Consider the following 17630-nt stretch of genomic DNA (forward strand, 5'->3'; position numbering starts at 1 on the left):
GAGCAGGAGTCAGGGTGATGGTGGGGACCCGGGAGCAGGAGTCAGGGTGATGGTGGGGACCCGGGGAGCAGGAGCCAGGGTGATGGTGGGGACCCAGGGAGCAGGAGTCAGGGTGATGGTGGGGACCCGGGGAGCAGGAGTAAGGATGTTGGTGAGGACCCCGGGGAGCAGGAGCCAGGGTGATGGTGGGGACCCGGGGAGCAGGAGCCAGGGTGATGGTGGGGACCCGGGGAGCAGGAGCCAGGGTGATGGTGGGGACCCGGGGAGCAGGAGCCAGGGTGATGGTGGGGACCCGGGGAGCAGGAGCCAGGGTGATGGTGGGGACCCGGGGAGCAGGAGCCAGGGTGATGGTGGGGACCCGGGGAGCAGGAGCCAGGGTGATGGTGGGGACCCGGGGAGCAGGAGCCAGGGTGATGGTGGGGACCCGGGGAGCAGGAGCCAGGGTGATGGTGGGGACCCGGGGAGCAGGAGCCAGGGTGATGGTGGGGACCCGGGGAGCAGGAGCCAGGGTGATGGTGGGGACCCGGGGAGCAGGAGCCAGGGTGATGGTGGGGACCCGGGGAGCAGGAGCCAGGGTGATGGTGGGGACCCGGGGAGCAGGAGCCAGGGTGATGGTGGGGACCCGGGAGCAGGAGTCAGGGTGATGGTGGGGACCCGGGGAGCAGGAGTCAGGGTGATGGTGGGGACCCGGGGAGCAGGAGTCAGGGTGATGGTGGGGACCCGGGGAGCAGGAGCCAGGGTGATGGTGGGGACCCGGGGAGCAGGAGCCAGGGTGATGGTGGGGACCCGGGAGCAGGAGCCAGGGTGATGGTGGGGACCCGGGGAGCAGGAGCCAGGGTGATGGTGGGGACCCGGGGAGCAGGAGCCAGGGTGATGGTGGGGACCCGGGAGCAGGAGTCAGGGTGATGGTGGGGACCCCGGGGAGCAGGAGCCAGGGTGATGGTGGGGACCCGGGGAGCAGGAGCCAGGGTGATGGTGGGGACCCGGGGAGCAGGAGCCAGGGTGATGGTGGGGACCCGGGGAGCAGGAGCCAGGGTGATGGTGGGGACCCGGGGAGCAGGAGCCAGGGTGATGGTGGGGACCCGGGAGCAGGAGCCAGGGTGATGGTGGGGACCCGGGGAGCAGGAGCCAGGGTGATGGTGGGGACCCGGGAGCAGGAGCCAGGGTGATGGTGGGGACCCGGGGAGCAGGAGTCAGGGTGATGGTGGGGACCCGGGGAGCAGGAGTCAGGGTGATGGTGGGGACCCGGGGAGCAGGAGCAAGGGTGATGGTGGGGACCCGGGGAGCAGGAGTCAGGGTGATGGTGGGGACCCGGGGAGCAGGAGCCAGGGTGATGGTGGGGACCCGGGGAGCAGGAGTCAGGGTGATGGTGGGGACCCGGGGAGCAGGAGCAAGGGTGATGGTGGGGACCCGGGGAGCAGGAGCAAGGGTGATGGTGGGGACCCGGGGAGCAGGAGCCAGGGTGATGGTGGGGACCCGGGGAGCAGGAGCCAGGGTGATGGTGGGGACCCCGGGGAGCAGGAGTCAGGGTGATGGTGGGGACCCGGGGAGCAGGAGCCAGGGTGATGGTGGGGACCCGGGGAGCAGGAGCCAGGGTGATGGTGGGGACCCGGGGAGCAGGAGTAAAGATGTTGGTGAGGACCCGGGAGCAGGAGCCAGGGTGATGGTGGGGACCCGGGGAGCAGGAGCCAGGGTGATGGTGAGGACCCCGGGGAGCAGGAGTCAGGGTGATGGTGGGGACCCGGGGAGCAGGAGCAAGGGTGATGGTGGGGACCCGGGGAGCAGGAGCAAGGGTGATGGTGGGGACCCGGGGAGCAGCATCAAGGATGGCAGTTCCTGGACACATAGGCACCAGCCACTTTTCCAGCCAGCTCACGGGCCTCCTGACCTTGCTCCCACAGACCCTGCCAGGCGTCCGTCCATGCCCTCATCCCCCTATGCTGACAAGGAGTCTGCAGCTTCTTAGAGAGGGTGCTTTTCAAAGTCCTTAGAAGGTCACTGGGTTGGTGTACTGAGGGCCTCCCTGACCTGTGAGGTCCTTGTGTCCACCAGGGGTCCCTGCTCTTCTGGTCATGCAGCAGAGAGGGGCATCTGTGGGAGTGCTGGGGAGTGTCTCACGAGGCTCTGGGAGGAGGGGTCCTGCACGTTGTGCTACCCGACTTCCATGGTGCCAGTGCCCCAGTGGGGCCTGTCGGGCTAGAGGTACAGCACTGGCCTCCCAAATGCTGCAAGTCTAACGACCAGCTCTGGCAAGCCGAAGAAGCTGGCTCCACTCTGCCAGGTCTTGTTCTGGAAAGCCCCAGGGAGGTCTAGTTACTCTCAAACCAGGGCCTCCTGCTCTGCCTGTGTGCATCTTCTTGGATTTCCTCAACTTCTACGACAGGCCACATTGCTTAAGTGGAAGAGCCTGCCAGGCCCAGTGGTGCACACCTGTAACCCCAGCGACCCAGGAGGCTGAGGCAGGAGGATCGCGAGGTCAAAGTGAGCCTCAGCAATTTAGCGAGGCCCTAAGCAATTTAGCGAAATATAAAAAGGGCTGAGGACGTGGCTCCGTAGTTAAGCGCCCCCGAGTTCAATCCCTGGTCCAAAATAAAGAAATAAATAAAAATAAAGCGGAGAACTACCAAAGCACCCCTCCATTTCTTACACTAAGCCTGATGTGCCCAAATTGAAGGAGTCGGCCAAAGTGTATTCACAGAGAAGCAGCAGAGAAAAGAATCATCTGAGGAACAACAGAGAGCTCCGAGCACAGCGGCGGCTCCGAGGGCCTGGGTCCAGGGCCTGCTCCCCAGCACCGTCTGAGGATCGGTTCCCAGGGTGTCACCCTCGGCCAGCAGGGCCCCCTCCCTCACAGCTCAGCCTGGGCGGGCAGTGACCCCAGGGAGGCAGAGCAGGGCACCTGGTGTCAGGCAGGCGCGGCCCAGCGTGGTGGCCAGCAGCAGGCCTGCTCTTACCGGGGGCTGGCCGTGGCACACATCAGCACATCGTTGAGCATGAACAGCCGGCGCTCCTTGGTCTTGACGACTTCACCCCTGTCGTTGTAAACCGTCTCGATCACGTCGTCGGACCGGATGAGGTACCGACTTCCACTGCTGAGGAGCTGTATGTTGAAATGACACCAGTTACCACTGAGTCCACCCAGAAAATGAAAGAGGATGAGGAAAGGTCTTCCAAAGAGGGGGCTGCAGCATCAGTTCCACAGACTGTTGAGGAGCCCACGTCCTCCTGCTCACCCAGGTGTGGGGTGCGGGGCTCGAGGTGCGCCTCTCACAGACATCAGCTTCGCAGCTGCCCTCTATGGTGGGCCAAGGACGCAACCTCCCTTTACCTGTCACCGGACACGACCCCCTGAACCTGCTGCGCCCCTCACCCTCCACTCCGGAGCCTACACCCCTTGCTTGCAGCACCAACAACCTGCAGGAGCTCTTCGCCGACTCTCTCCTGAGCGCCAGGGAGCACGCTGGTGAGCCTCTGAGCTCTCACAGGATGCCATGTTCTAGTCCCCTGGGCCAGCCGATGAGTGACAGGCCCCAGAGAAGTCCACTTCCAATAGTTAGTCGACAGGGGCTCAGGGTCCTCGGCCCAGGGGGTCTACCGCCCTCTTGAGCCTGAACCTAGGCCACTGCCTGGCTATACACCGGCGGCGCAGATGCCCGCCCCCCAGCTGGCCTCTCCTGAGAGCCCAGGAAGAGCCAGGCAGGTCTCACTGACGGGCCACTCCACGGTGCAGCGCCCATGTGCCTGGCTCACTCTGCCCACATGTGTTCACACGTGTGAGAGCTGCAGGGAAGTGTGACGTCAGCTGACCACGTCAAGAACACGGCTGGCGCCTTCTCTCCTTCCTTATGAGTATCCCAACGTGAGGCGCTCGGAGAACTGAGGAAACTGCCGCTCAGACTGCATCCCTGCGAAGTTCTCAGGGTGGGACCACTGACTGTCCTCACCAAGCAGGAAGCCCCTCCCACTGAGGCAAAGTGGGCATCCTAGCAACCCTGACCACGACGTGTGATCACACAGCTCCCACCACACACCTCCCGGGGCCGGGGGCCAGGGCGGCTTAACAAAATCGGGGGAGGCACACTGCTGCAGGAAACCTGCTTGGCAGACATGAACCTGCATCTGCACGGGTCCTCACCACAGCCAGCTCGGACCCGCAGGGGGCACGAAGGCATCGCTGTCCAGAACAGAACTCAGTGAAGCCAGAGAGCTGCTCTGGCCTTCCCGGGCGCGGGCCCAGCGGGGGAGCTCCCGAGTCTAGGAACCCTTTCCCAAGAAGACTCGGAGACGGACAGAGCACCAAGGTCTGCGTGGGGCCTCACCTCCGTCCCACCCAGAGACCTGAGCCCAGGGACGGACCCCCGGCCAGTGGTGGGGGGCTGAGGTGAGGCCCGTGGTGCGGAGCAGGCGCAGTGCGGGAGGAGCGAACGTCTCTACCTGGTCCAGGTGCCTTTCGTTCACGGCTTTGGCTATCTGTCTGACCTCACAGCGCTGGTCCGCGTCCCTCTTTCTTTCGTTCAACTTCTCTGCTAAGGTTTCGAGCTCTGTCAGCGCCATCTGCAGGGGCAGCCTGTCAGGGTGTCCTTTGGGCGTGTTCTTCAGCATGTCCTGGGAGCAAGAGGTAAAAGGCAGGCGGTCAGCACACACATGCTTCCAGCTGCTGTGCTCGAAGGCACCACTCAGCGGGATGCGGGGCGACCGTGTGGCCTCGGCTGGGAGAGGGCTGCAAGCAGAGGGAGCCTCTGGGCAGCTCCTTTCACAACAGCAAATGGTGTGACGAGTGCGAAACAGAGCGCTCTGCCGGCATCCCAGGGGCGTGGGAGACTGAGGCAGGAGGATCGCAAGTTTGAGGCCAGCATCTGCAACTTAGCAAGGCCCTAAGCAACTCAGCAAGGCCCTGTCTCTAAGTAAAATATAAAAAGGTTGTCTGAGAAACGGTCTCTAGAATGTGACCAAGCGGTTGGTGCCTTTCTCATCTAGAGCCTGGCACACACACCCATGCACAGATGCGTCCTCGACAACCCTTTCCCCTGGGTTTCCCAGCAGTGCTGGGTGTGCAGCGGTGCCGTGCGGTGCCCAGCAGGGCCAAGTGCCCAGCGCCTCCCAAACCTGCTCTGGGCACGCACAGGCAGACCTGGCAGGCCTGCTGTGCCTCTCCCCCAACAGCACCGCCTGCTCCCACCCGTGCCCCACCCTGGTCACTCCCACAATATCTCAAGTTCGCACTGCGGTCACATCTGTCTGTGGTCAGTGATTTCAATGTCACTATTGTCATTGTTCTGGGGCGCCACGTACTGTGTCCACAGAAAATGGTGATCTAACAGCATCCATTCTGAGGGCTCCCCAGCTCTCCCCGCTCTGTGGCCTCCCACCTCCTGGCACAGACTCAATGAGACCCACAATAACCCTGCGGGGGCCAAGTGTTCGAGGGAAAGGAAGCACCCGCATCTCCCCTGTGACCAAAGGCACGACTGAGCCCAGAGAGGAAGGCAGTCGGAGCAGACGGCGGGGTCTGAACCTCCTGCACCACAGCCACACTGAGGACGTGACGGAGGTTCCCGCAGGACACAGAGGCGCGGCTCCCGTGAACACAGGGCGGTGAGGGGGCTGTCACCCTTGGGGCTACAGGTGACTGTGTCCTGCCATTCCCCATGAAAAGTGCCTGAGAGCACCATCAGGAGACACTTAGCCACCCTCCAGGTGAGGCCCATCTGCTGGCAGGTGCCAAGGCCCTGCGACTGCCTGCAGAGCACAGCAAATCTCTTGCAGGGATCCCACCTGCCCTGCCCAACCTGCTACCAAATGGCACACAGAGGCTGCCTCAGTGCACGATGTGAGAGTGGGCTGGCCGGAGCCACAGGACGGAGGCCGGTTCTCCTTACCTGGAGCAGGAGGATGAACTGCGGGAACCTCTGGATGGGCTTCATCATCAGGCTGTAGAGTGTGACCCTGTCTGGACTGCTCTCCTGGCTCTGCTGTGGGGAGAGCACGGCTCACTCACCGAGGCCAGTCACCTGCTGGGCTGTGAGCCCATCACACAGACGGGGTGCCCTGACAGGTATCCAGACCTGCAGGCGGCCCTTACTCCAGGAGGAAAACATCCATCAATCTGTGGGAAACGCTGCATGCCCTCTTCTGGGGAGAGCCTGGGGCCACTGCTTTCCCAGAAGGGCCATGTTTACCATCTTAGATGCCCTGGGTTCAGTCCTGGCCAGTCTGGCACCAGGAGAGGACGGCCGCCTCTTCTGCTGCTTGGAGCAGAGAAAGGTCCTGGTGCCCAAGGGTCACCTTGGCCCACTTCTCTGTGCCTCGCAGGAGACATCAACTGGGTTGGACCACTGACCAGCTGAGGCTGTGGGCAGTCCTGACTTGGGGCTGCACCTGGTGTCGTCAGCTCTCCCAGCATGGGCAGCCACACACTGCCCTAGAGCACTGTTAGCTGTGCCACCCCAAGATGCAGGACAGCCAGCACACCCATCAGTGGTGCTGCGTGGCCTCCACACCACAGCCGACACCTCAGAGGCTGCAACAACGTCCTCAGAGGAAGTGAGATGGCTACTCGTCACGCTTCTTTCCCCCAAGAGAAAGACACGGACAGCCTCAGGACTCGGCACTGCAGCCCGCCACCTGGGCAACTGCGACAGGCCAGCAGCCGCAGGGTCCACTCTGGCGATAAGACAGGCGGGGACACTCGGCTTAGAGGACAGTGCTGTGCACACACCCTGGCCGTAGCCTCCTGCGTGGCTAGCTGACCTCACTCCAGTGCCTGCTGGGGAGCCACTGTCCACCATGCAAATCCAGAGTCAGCAGGGCCCTGCGCTTGCTCCAGCAGGCGCCAGAAGGCACAGGACCCCCACCCCACCACGTGGGGTCTGCCTTCCCAGGGCTCTGCTTGCCACCCTGACTCAGAGGGGCATCTCCAACCCAGAATCTTGCCTAGGCTTCCGTCACCCCAGGAAGGTGGCCAAGGCAGCTGTGGGAGCTGACCTTCATTGTCTGTCCACCCGTATGCTTTCAAGGATGGACAAGAGTTACTTTCAAAAGCTACCTTTGAGGCCCAAAACCACACCTAAGGTTCTGTGGGTACAGCCACTTCTGTTACAACTCCAGGCCTGCGGGGCGGGGTCTGCAAAGGCCACCGTGAGTGCTTCCACGTGAACTCGCCTTCCAAGGGCACCCAAACCCCGGGGCCACGTGCTCACCTTCAGGAATTCCAGAAAAGCAGGCTTCGCGGCACAGGTCTTCTTCAGCATGGCCACGGCTGTGCTGAAGTTGTTCACATACTCGCTGTAGGCATCCAGCACCATGGACTTGGAGAACTGCGGCAAGGGGGAGGGCGACACATGGCGTCCAAGCACTGCCCGCCAGCCCACAGTGGCCCTCCAGGCGTGCCAGGGTCCTGCGGCCTTCCCTCTGCCCACTGTGGAGCTCCCTGAGGCTGGCTGGCCTCACCTCCCCCACCCAAGGCCTCTCAGTGACCTTATTCTAAACTGTGTTGATGTGGGTTTCAACTGTGACATCCCTCCCGCCCACAGACGGCCCTCTCTGCTTCCTGCCTAGCTGCCCTTGCTGGACTCAACCTGCACTAGAGAGCAAGGATCACTAGGTGGTGGTCCCAGCTCTCTGAGACACAGGCGTCCACCTTCCCCAGGAACACAGGGCAGGACAACAACGCTTCTCCGGCTCGGGTCCCCTACCCTGTGTGTTCATTTTCCTAAAGACACACAGGTTTCAAGAAGCAGGTACAGTTGCCCCTGGCATCAATTCCAGAGACTTGAAAATCATTCCATGTTCTTCCCTGAGGATCTGTGTGTCCTCAGAAAGTCAGCACCCCAACCCCGGTAGGGACCAGGGTGACTGCTACTGAGAGAGGCAGGCTTCCACCTAAATGGCAGCTTACAAAAGGCCCCCACCTTAAAACAGGTTTCCAGGGTAAATCTGAAATAAATACAGAACCCAGGCAGAAAACGTAAAGTAAGCATCCAGTATTCTTCTGTCTGCCATAGGATCTGTGAAGGACATCGCGCGGATCTTTTGGTAAGAACTTGGTTTCCACATTATCTTCAAAACATCCTACCAAGAAAACCTGCCTTTCGCCATGAGAATAGCATTCATTTAATAAGCACTTGAAAACTCCAAGCTTACACCCACTGGTACCATCATTTTCTTAAAGGATTACAGAAACCCCTTTGTTCTCTCCACAGCTTCCAGGGAGAGGCAGGAATCCAGCCGGCACGTGACAGGGAAGACCCCCCAGGGCCGGGATAAAATGGCCCAAGGCTGCCCAGGCAGGAACTCAGTGCAGGGGTTTCTGGCAGCTGCTTCTCCTGCCAGGAAACGGCATGAAGCTGTTGCACCATGACTTTCCTGGCTGTGCTGCGGGGCCCAGACCTGGACCTACACACATTGAGGACAACATCACGTGTCTTCCTACCACACGAGTTCTACCTCCCCAGAAAGTGAGACGGAGGCAGGAGGGTCCAGCGAGAGGGCGCTTCCTGACCCTCTGCAATGCCACCAACAAATGGGTCCTCCTTCCGCAACTCACCAGCAGAGCCAGCGATGCTGGTGCGTCCAAGACCGACACGGCACGACCTCAAGCAGGTCCAGGCACACCCTTTGCCTGACCCTCTCTGGCTCCCCCGGCCTCCCTGGAAGGCCCCTGGTTGTTCCCTTGCATGACTGGGTCAGGGCACTGCCACCTCCGAACCGGGTCCTGTGGCTCTCCAGTGCTCTGGGGGCGCAGCCCTGCTCCTACATGACGATGCCATGCATCTGTGGCCAAACAGCCCGCAAGGGGAAGGGGACACGCACAAGCCCGGGGGCTTTGGGTAGAGGCTGGATTACCGAGGCCACAAAGACGTCACCAATGGTCTCCACGGCATCCCACTCAGACACGCGGCTGGCCAGTGCGATCTGGAACATGGAGTGGCACTGCAGGATCTCCCTGACTCGGTAGAACACCACCTTCCGCTTCCTGTCACTCAGGAGCCGCGGTTCCGTCTCCGACAGTGGCTTCTCGTATTGCTGAAGCCACAGCCAGTGCAGCGCAGACGGGTCGAGGGAGGGAAAGAACACCTGAGAATAGCTCAGCCAGTGACCCTGACTTCAAGACAAACGGCAGGACACCGGACGCCAAAACATAGACAACACTTCCAGAGTTTTCAAACTTGAGTACTATGTGTTCATACATATATAAAACTTACAGGCGCATGTAAAACATGTGTGATTAAAAGTACCTAAGTAAACAAGGATGATAAAAAACAAGCGGTACCTCCAGAATCCTCTTAAGAGCGTCAACATAGTTCTTTTCACTTTCAACAATGGAACCCAGAATATATCTTCTCACAACCTATTAGAAATTTGGAAACAGAATGGGAGAAAATTGCTTCAAATACATACAAATAAACTTTAATACTAAGTTGAGGTTTGTTGCTGCAAGTAAGTTTTTTTTTGGTACCAGGGACTGAACTCAGGGGCACTTGACCACTGAGCCACATCCCCAGCCCTATTTTGTATTTTATTTAGAGGCAGGTCTCACTGAGTTGCTTGGAGGCTTCACTACTGCTGAGGCTGGCTTTGAACTCGAGATCCTCCTGCCTCAGCTTCCTGAGCCGCTGGGGTTATAGGTGTGTGCTATCGTGCCTGGTTCCTAAGTTTTGTTTTTTAAATAGTAGGTACAGAAAACCTCCAAAATCCTCTTAAATATTTTAAATGTTTTGTTCAGTAGCATTACAGGTATAAAACACTTCCTCTATTAATATAATTGTATGACCTTTTAAATCTCAAATTAGAAACATAACTACAGCAGGAAAAATAAAACCATAGTTCTAAAAACAAATAAAGTCACTAACGTAACAATAGTAAGCTGAATTAACAATTGTACTTCATGTGCTCAACACCGTTAGATGATATTTCATGTTTAATTAATTATAAAAAACCAGTTGCAGTTTTGATCAAAGAATGCTATTAGCAACACTCATTGAAATCGTTATTCCAAAGTCATGGGAACACAGAGAGCTTGTTGAATGTGGAGGAACTGGTTCTGTGGTTTTCTCTCTGCAAAGACCCTGTGACCATGCAAAGGTCCCCCTGTGAGGCCAGGTGTGCAGGGGAGGAGTCACTCCGGTCACAGAGGGTGCTTGCCTTCCCAAGGCTCACACATCTCCCTGCACTGCCTCTCGGCACTGAAGCCCAGGGAGTGCAAACCTGGGGCTTGAGGTGCCTGCAAGAGGCTGACGCCAACACCCAACACCGGCATGTCACCTGAGCACTGCAGCAGGAGTCAGCCAATGTGTGGAAAACCAGGCAGGGTGTCACAGCAGAGCTGCACCAGGGCCTGCGTGTGCATGCACACATACACACATGCCACACCTCACAATGCACATGTTGCACCCTACATGCATACATACATCACACTTCACAGTTTGCATGCCATCCCACATATGTGCACACGCTACACCTCACACACGCACATGCCACACATGTACAGTCACACCTTACGTGTGTACACACTTCACACATGCACACATGTGCATACATGTCATACCACACGTCAAACGTGTATACATGCCACACCTCACATGTGTGTACACACCTCACACGTGCACACTCATGCAGACATCACGCCACACATGTAGATACACACCACAGGCGGATACATGCTACACCTCACACACTAGCCAAGGTCCTACTGAGTGATAGTGGCTGAGGGTGCTGCAGTGCCACCTGGTGGACAAAGAGCATTTTCCACAGAGGAAACGCCTGCTGTTAAGACTGCAGAATAACCAAGATTCATGGAATCATCATTCTCTTTACAAAACAGACTACAGATTTAATTCATAAAAATAACAAAAACAAATCCTTCCAGAACACCTACGGAAACGTATATGTTTCTTAAAATACAGGTGTGGCTGGGGTTGGAGACAAACAGGACTGAGCAACCTAGTAGCCACAGCATGACCTTGACCTTGGCTGGCTCACAGGCACGGGCTGAGCAGACTCTTCATTCTAAAATGATCCTCACATCTTCAAATCTCCCCCATTCTTCCTTCCAAAACTCAGACCCCACACACCATCTCAAGGGTCAGGCCCCCTGCATGCGTGTGCATGTGCATCCTGAGATGCTAGAAACACGTGAGGGCAAGGTGCTGAACTGGTATGAGATATTAAAATGCAAAACCAAAAGCAATCTCCCAGATTCCATGCCGCTGCAGGTAACGTCCACCTTCGTGGGCAGCTAGAATTGACATATCAAGTAACATGCCCAGATTGGGTGGGGGGACAGGAGAGGGTCCAGTGTCTTCCCAACAATGACCAATCCAAGGTCAAGATCACGGTCGAGGAAGAGAATGTGCAAAACAGAAGGAACAAACAAGGGGAAGTGGACCACCAAGGAGGGCAACTGACTTGAAGGACACAGGTCTGGTGGAGGAGCCAGACCAGGGAGGTTCTGGACCAGTCCACAGATACCCTGCTGGGCACAACATGCATGGGTCCAGGAGGGTGACAGGCAGGACGTGGTGTCCTCAGAAACCAGCGTTCTTTTTCAGGAAATGAACAAGGGCTTCCTCCATCCCCGGAAGCAGGGCGCGTAAAGTATGCTCAGCACACAGCCTTCCCAGCTAGTCCTGTTACCTTATTCCCATTTTTCAAAGGCGAAAAGAAGGGGAATTCAAAAGCACCACCTCCAGTTTAACCTTTAAAGACAAAACTCCCACGGAGAATGCAGCTAACAATAGCAAAATCGAACCACGGGAACCTGACTGTAAGAAGCAAGCTGAATGGAAAACACCGCATCCTAAGTGCTGGAGGGCGGCAGCAGCCAGACCCAGCTCTGGCCTTTAGAGCTGCCGTGCTGTGAGGGAGCACCCGAAGCCCTTCCTCTGCATTATCTCTGTTGGGTGTGTGGGAGAGTCCCCTTCTGAGAACATCATGGAATCCTTTACCCTTGCCCCTCCTCTCCAAAGGGCGCCAAGCCAAGAGCACCAAATTCAGGTTTCCTTGACCAATCCCCAGAGGACCCAGTGTCTGCTCACTGAGTCACCTGCCAATCAGCACCAGCCACATCCCCTATGCCACCCTTCTTAAGCCAAAGCTTGTGTAGGCACAAGCTCTCTCCTCTGTCCTCTTCTTTCTCTCTCTCTCTTCCTGTGCTCTCTTTCTCTCTGCCTCTCCCTTTCTTCCCCTTTGGGTTGAATTTCCGTCTCGCCTTCCAATCTCCCTAGTTCTTCCTGCATGGCCAGGAAGACCTCATTAGCTGTTAGCACTGCCATTTCACACAGAGCAGAGAATGGGCTCAAAGGCAGCATGAGGTCCTTGCTTAGCATCTGGATGGCCATCTTTTTTTTAAAAAATAATTATTTTTTAGTTGTAGTTGGACACAATACCTTTATTTCATTCATATATTTCTATGTGGTGCTGAGGATGGAACCCAGGGTCTCGCATGTGCAAGGCGAGTGCTCTATCGCTGAGCCACAACCCCAGCCCCTGGACGGTCATCTTTTTTTTTTTTTTAAATATTTATTTATTTAGTTAGTTTTTGGCGGACACAACATCTTTGTTGGTATGCGGTGCTGAGGATCCAACCCAGGCGCTACTGCTTGAGCCACACCCCGAGCCCTGGATGCTCATCTTAAGGAAAAAGTTTCACTTTCCTGCCCAAGAGCGTTTCTGAGAAAGGCTCACCACTCCCTCATACCAACCCCATCCTTGACCTTCTCCACTGTTCCTCTCCGCTCCCCCAGGCTCCCCAGCCCCTCTCTGCTCCCCCCGGCCTCCCCTGTCCCTCTCCGCCCCCCCCCCTGGCCTCCCCAGGCCTCCCCATCCCTCTCCACTCCCCCGGCCACCCCGTTCCTTTCTGCTCCCCGGGCCTCCCCCTCAGTACTAGGGAAACGTCAACCTGCCTTTTGGGCAGAAAATTGACAGCTCCTAGGTATCCTTTTTAACTTAGCATCTTTATGTTGCCTTCCTTGCCTGTCACCGACACATCACCTGTCCATGTTGTCCTGTCACTCTCTCCGTCTATACACTGGCCCATCTCTCACTCACCCCTGACCCTAACTTTCCGTCTGTCATCCATCCATCTGTCCATCTGTCCTTCACCTATCCAGCCGTCATCCCTGGTTCTTGTATCCATCACCCACCCATCAACCATCTATCTGTCCATTCATCTCTCCATCTGTCCATGGTCTGCACCATGCTACGACGTAGCACAGAAAAGAACTCAAAAGAACTTGGAAAAGAACTCAAACCCCGTCCAAAACTTCATGCCCTGCCTGTAAGTCCCCTCAAACTCTGTGGCATTATTCTTGCTTTTTAAGTTTTCTTTTCCCTTCACCCAAATATGACCAGATAGAAACCACTAATTTTTTCTCCCTTTGCCATCTATGATCAATTTTAAGACATGAGGATTATTCCATTAGCTCCTGAAAACTGTTTTCATCTTAATTGTGGCTCCTGAGAACATACACTGACTTTACCACATCACACACTGGCTCTTTGTAAAAGTACCGCAACAACACAAACTTGTAAGAATTGTTGCTACAAAGACTGCAATCACTACACATTCCTCAAAATTCCACAAGAGATGGCATTCAGAATACGTCAGGACAAAGTGACCTGACGGAGACTGCGGTAAGACCTGGGTCCCCCGGGAGGGCCCTCCTGGGTGCAGCTGGGACCAAAGGCAGGCAGTGGTGACTGAGAGGACGGAGGGCAGGGTGCCAGGACAGCAGGCACCGACCAAGCAGCGCGTGAACACTCGAGTGTCTTCCCCCTGGCCCAGGGCACCTGGGCCTTGCCAGCCCGACCCACCTGCTGCTGTGATAAACCCTCGGGCATCGGTGTCAGGACGGCCTCTGGGTGCTTGCAGTCCACATCAATGAACAAACTCTGCTCCTCATCAAGACCAGACCTGTGATCTTGAGAAAAGGTGAAGATCATGAATCTCACATTCAGATCATGCACTTAGACGCAGCACAGAAAAGTCAGCTGTCGCATGAACCTCTCACACAGACATTTCCATCTCTACGTCTACTTTCCTCCCAGCTATTGTTGACTTGAAATTTTAACAACCCAAACAAAATACCCATGAGGAAACTACAGCGTCAATATTTGAAACTGAGCTTCACAAGGCAGAGGTGTCACTTGGATGGCTGGGAAGGTAGCGTGACGACAACTGTTCTGGTTTCTCAGCCTACCCTCGTGGTCTGAGACCAGGAAGCAAGCAGGTGCCGAGACAGCTCGGAACAAAGCATTTAGGTCAGTGGACACTCAGGTGGGACTTCCAGTGTTCCTGACTCTGTCTTCTTCTCAGACGAAAGTCTAGAAAAGGACAGTTTCCCCAAAACCAAGAAGTTCAAACTGAAACTACAATAATTTTTAAATGCCAGTCTCCACCAGATGGCTAGAAGACAGAGCGCAGGAATCTCTAAGTGAGAGCAGCCTGAGCTCTCCAACTCCGAGACCCCAAACCCTGGCTGCACAGAGACTAGCTGCGGGGCTTCCCACAGACCCCTGCCCAGACTCCTCCCTGGGAGGCTGCAGGGCTGGGGTGGGGGCTGGGCACACGGCCTCTCTAAGCACTTTTGAAGTGATTCTGTATAAACCCAGAACTAAGTTCGCACTAGTTTCGTGAGCTGCTCAGGGAATGGAGCCAGAGGGCTCAGGCACCTGTCTGTTGAGTGCTGCAGCTCCCCGGCAGACCCCCAAGACCACCTGCTAAGCCAGAGGTGCACCACAGCTCCTCCCATGGCCTGCACCCGTCCCTCGGGGTACTCGGGACGTGGATCCTGCTGGGGCCTGGGTGGGGCCAGGCTGGACATTTCTGACCCACTCCGTCATCTAGGACCCAGACGGACAGAGGTTCTCCTGCGGGCGGCAGTCTCTGGGAGGCAGAGACCCACAGAATGTGTGCAGGTCCCAGCTGCTCCACCTGAGGACCCTGCAGGTGCTGCTGGAGACCAGGCAGAGGCCATCTCCATGGCAGCGCCCTCGCCTGGTGCCGGGATGCTGCTGGCGCTCTCCTGGAGAGCAGAATTTGCAGCACATTTCCTTAGAATGCTCGAGTCTATCTCCTTCACTAGTGAGGCCACAGGGGTCCTGACGGCCCTCTGTCTGGCTAACTCCAATTCCACACAGGGCTCCTCAGCTGTTCCCTGCAGAGACACCTGCTGTCGAGTGCTTGCTGAGCAGGTGCGTGGGGAGTGCCACGCACACCAGCGCCCGGTGTGTGGATACAGCCATCCAGGAAACAGGTGTTCCAGACCCGTCAGAGCCACGGCGCTCGACGGCCCTCCCACAGCCCAACCTGGTGTCCGTGCAGGGAGGACTCCCTCGGACGTCAGTGACCCGGCCTGCAGCTCACTGCCAGCACGCAGTACTTGTGTCCAGGGCCCCAAGGCAAGACCTAGGAAAACGTGAAATCTGACCCAGTGAAGAAGTCCCAGAATCCCGCCGAAACGGCTGCCTCCTTGGCTTGGGACTGTCCCCACAGGACAACCGCCAGGAGCCTGTCCACACGCAACCACTGTGCAGGCTCAGGAAACTCACCGGGGTCCCTGGCGCTATCCTGTGTAGGAGAGGGCATGAGATGGGGGGGAGAGCACGGAGTCGGCTGCCCAGAGCCCTCCTGTACTGTTCTCTGCTTACTGTGTGTGCCCCTCTGGTGACCTGGGGACTCTCAGCCTAGCAGTGAGGGACCCCTCCACTTGAGGGGGCAGGTTGGGGTAGCTGGGCTGACCCAAACCTTCTCCAGCAAGAAGGGGCAGCTCCAGGACCACGGAGGCCGAGGAACCTGGGTCACGTGGCACAAGTTCGGGGTCCTGACCTTGAGATATGAGGGACTTGGTCCTGATGAAGGAGCGGCCCCTCTTCACCGCGGCTCTCGTCTTCTCCAGCCCGTCCTTGGTGCCCTCCCTGGCCGCCTTCATGAGCTTCTGCATCTGCAGGGAGAGGGAGTGGGTGAGGCGGCGCCCAGGACTTGGGCCGCTGGGCTGGGTGTTTTAAAAGAGTACTGTCAAGTAGGCTGGCCTTGAGGCGGTGCCCGAGTCTGGGTTTTCTATACGGGAGCACTTCCCTGGTCGTTGTCAGTGTGTGTATGGCTCTGTGGCTTTTACTCTCATTTATCTGTAAAAATGAAAGGTAAACAGGGACTTGGGACAGCGCCCGCCCTGCCGCGGCCTCTGAACGCCAGACCTCGCTCTACCACTCTCTCTCAGACAGAGCTCGGCAGAGCCCCTGGCACTGAAGCCACAGAGGCCAAGCTGGCCAAGGCACACCCAGCACCACGCGGTGGGACGGCCCACTGCACTCTCGCGGCTCCAACCTCCTGCGTTCTCCGCAGGACCCTTCCTGAGATGCCCATGAGCAGGCCTGGTCAGCTGCTTAGCGGTGCCTCTCTAATGGTCACCAGACCCCACCAGAGCATGGAGCCCCGAGGCAAGGCGGTCAGGCGGTGGTAGACACGTGGGGAAGAAGTGAGGGACAAGTAGACGCTCGACATCCCCTAAGGCAACTGCCACCAGCACTCAGGAGCTCTGGGCTCGTGCTGGGACTAACTTCCACCCTCAAGACCTGACACTTGAGGGACTGGCCAGTGCCTGCTCAACGTCCTCTTTCCGAGTACACCCAAGCGACCCTACAGGAGACCAGACAGCACCCTGCCCCACTGGCCCCATGCAGCCCACGGCCCCACCTCTGCCCCCTTCATGTGGCAGGGCATTGCGATGAGCTGGCCGCCCTGAAGGTTTCTCCCCAAGGCCCTGGGCTCCTTCCTATGGGCACCTCTGGCTGCCATTCAACATGTTCACCCCAGTCTGTGAGACGCCCCCACAGGCACCCCAACTCCAGCTTCCACCCTGAACTGGGCCATTCTCTCCAACTACCGAAACTCGGAAGCCACTGTCACCCGCTGCACGCCTGCACAACAGTGGACAGCCACGGCTGGCCAGCCTACGTGGCTTGGTGGCTTCTCGCCAGGCCTCTGCCCTCACCCTGGGGGCCTCACACCCCTGCACTGCAGTCCCTCTAGGTCCTGGTCCTTCCTCAGCCCAGAGCTGGGCGGCTCCCTGCACCTGGTGCCCGGCCTGACCATGTGGGAAGCAGAGGACAGCTGCCGCACAGGACAGCCCCATGCGGGGTGGCAAAACAGCTTGGCCTGGGGCTCACCCCTGGCCACGTCCCTGCCCAGGCCTCCTGGCCCGGCAGGATTCTCTTCTTCCTGAATGACAGGTGCCCACCGGGTCTTGCTTCACATGTCTTCTGATCCAAGCTCGGCTAAGTGGGCGGCACTGCACCGCACCCCTTCCACAGGGCCTGGGGTCCCTGGGAGGCCCTGGGGGCAACCCACCACCCTAGACCTGCCACCCTGGCTCTGCTCGGTCCTGTGGAGTCAACCACAAGGGCCTCTTGCAGCTAGGGCTATTCAGGGTATGACACGTCACGCACAGCGCAGGGTCAAGATGCGGTTGAGGGGAATTACTTGACAGTGCTCTTTTAAAACACATCCAAAGAACTGACCTTTGCAATGTCCACACCCAGCAGTTCTGAAACGTCTTGGCCTGGGAGCGATTCTTTACTCCCTTAAAAACTGTCGTTACGAGTATTTTTTGTGGTGCTGGGGCCTCGTGGGT

At 57.7% G+C, this 17630-nt stretch overlaps 1 protein-coding gene across 12 annotated transcripts in view; it reads right to left on the minus strand.

Annotated features, from left to right (window-relative positions):
* Arhgef10 (Rho guanine nucleotide exchange factor 10) overlaps window positions 1-17630 on the minus strand; it is a 98218-nt gene that overhangs the window by 35772 nt on the left and 44816 nt on the right. For 11 of the 12 annotated variants that reach the window (XR_009227013.1, XM_058580182.1, XM_058580173.1 and 8 more), the window contains 8 exons: window positions 15827-15941; window positions 13813-13919; window positions 9272-9349; window positions 8845-9024; window positions 7200-7316; window positions 5880-5972; window positions 4435-4605; window positions 2955-3100 (listed from right to left, as the gene is read on the minus strand). Coding sequence is in view for 11 of the 12 variants with exons in the window: in XM_058580182.1 (XP_058436165.1) it covers window positions 2955-3100; window positions 4435-4605; window positions 5880-5972; window positions 7200-7316; window positions 8845-9024; window positions 9272-9349; window positions 13813-13919; window positions 15827-15941 (1007 nt within the window). In the remaining variant the exon portion in view is untranslated. The remainder of the gene's footprint in view (window positions 1-2954; window positions 3101-4434; window positions 4606-5879; window positions 5973-7199; window positions 7317-8844; window positions 9025-9271; window positions 9350-13812; window positions 13920-15826; window positions 15942-17630) is intronic. The other variant, XM_058580194.1, reaches the window with a different exon arrangement.

The sequence above is a fragment of the Marmota monax genome, unplaced genomic scaffold (assembly GCF_021218885.2).
Source record: "Marmota monax isolate L192 unplaced genomic scaffold, Marmota_monax_Labrador192_F-V1.1 WCK01_AAM20220418_F8-fsc00195, whole genome shotgun sequence".
In the NCBI taxonomy this organism is placed as follows: domain Eukaryota; kingdom Metazoa; phylum Chordata; class Mammalia; order Rodentia; family Sciuridae; genus Marmota; species Marmota monax.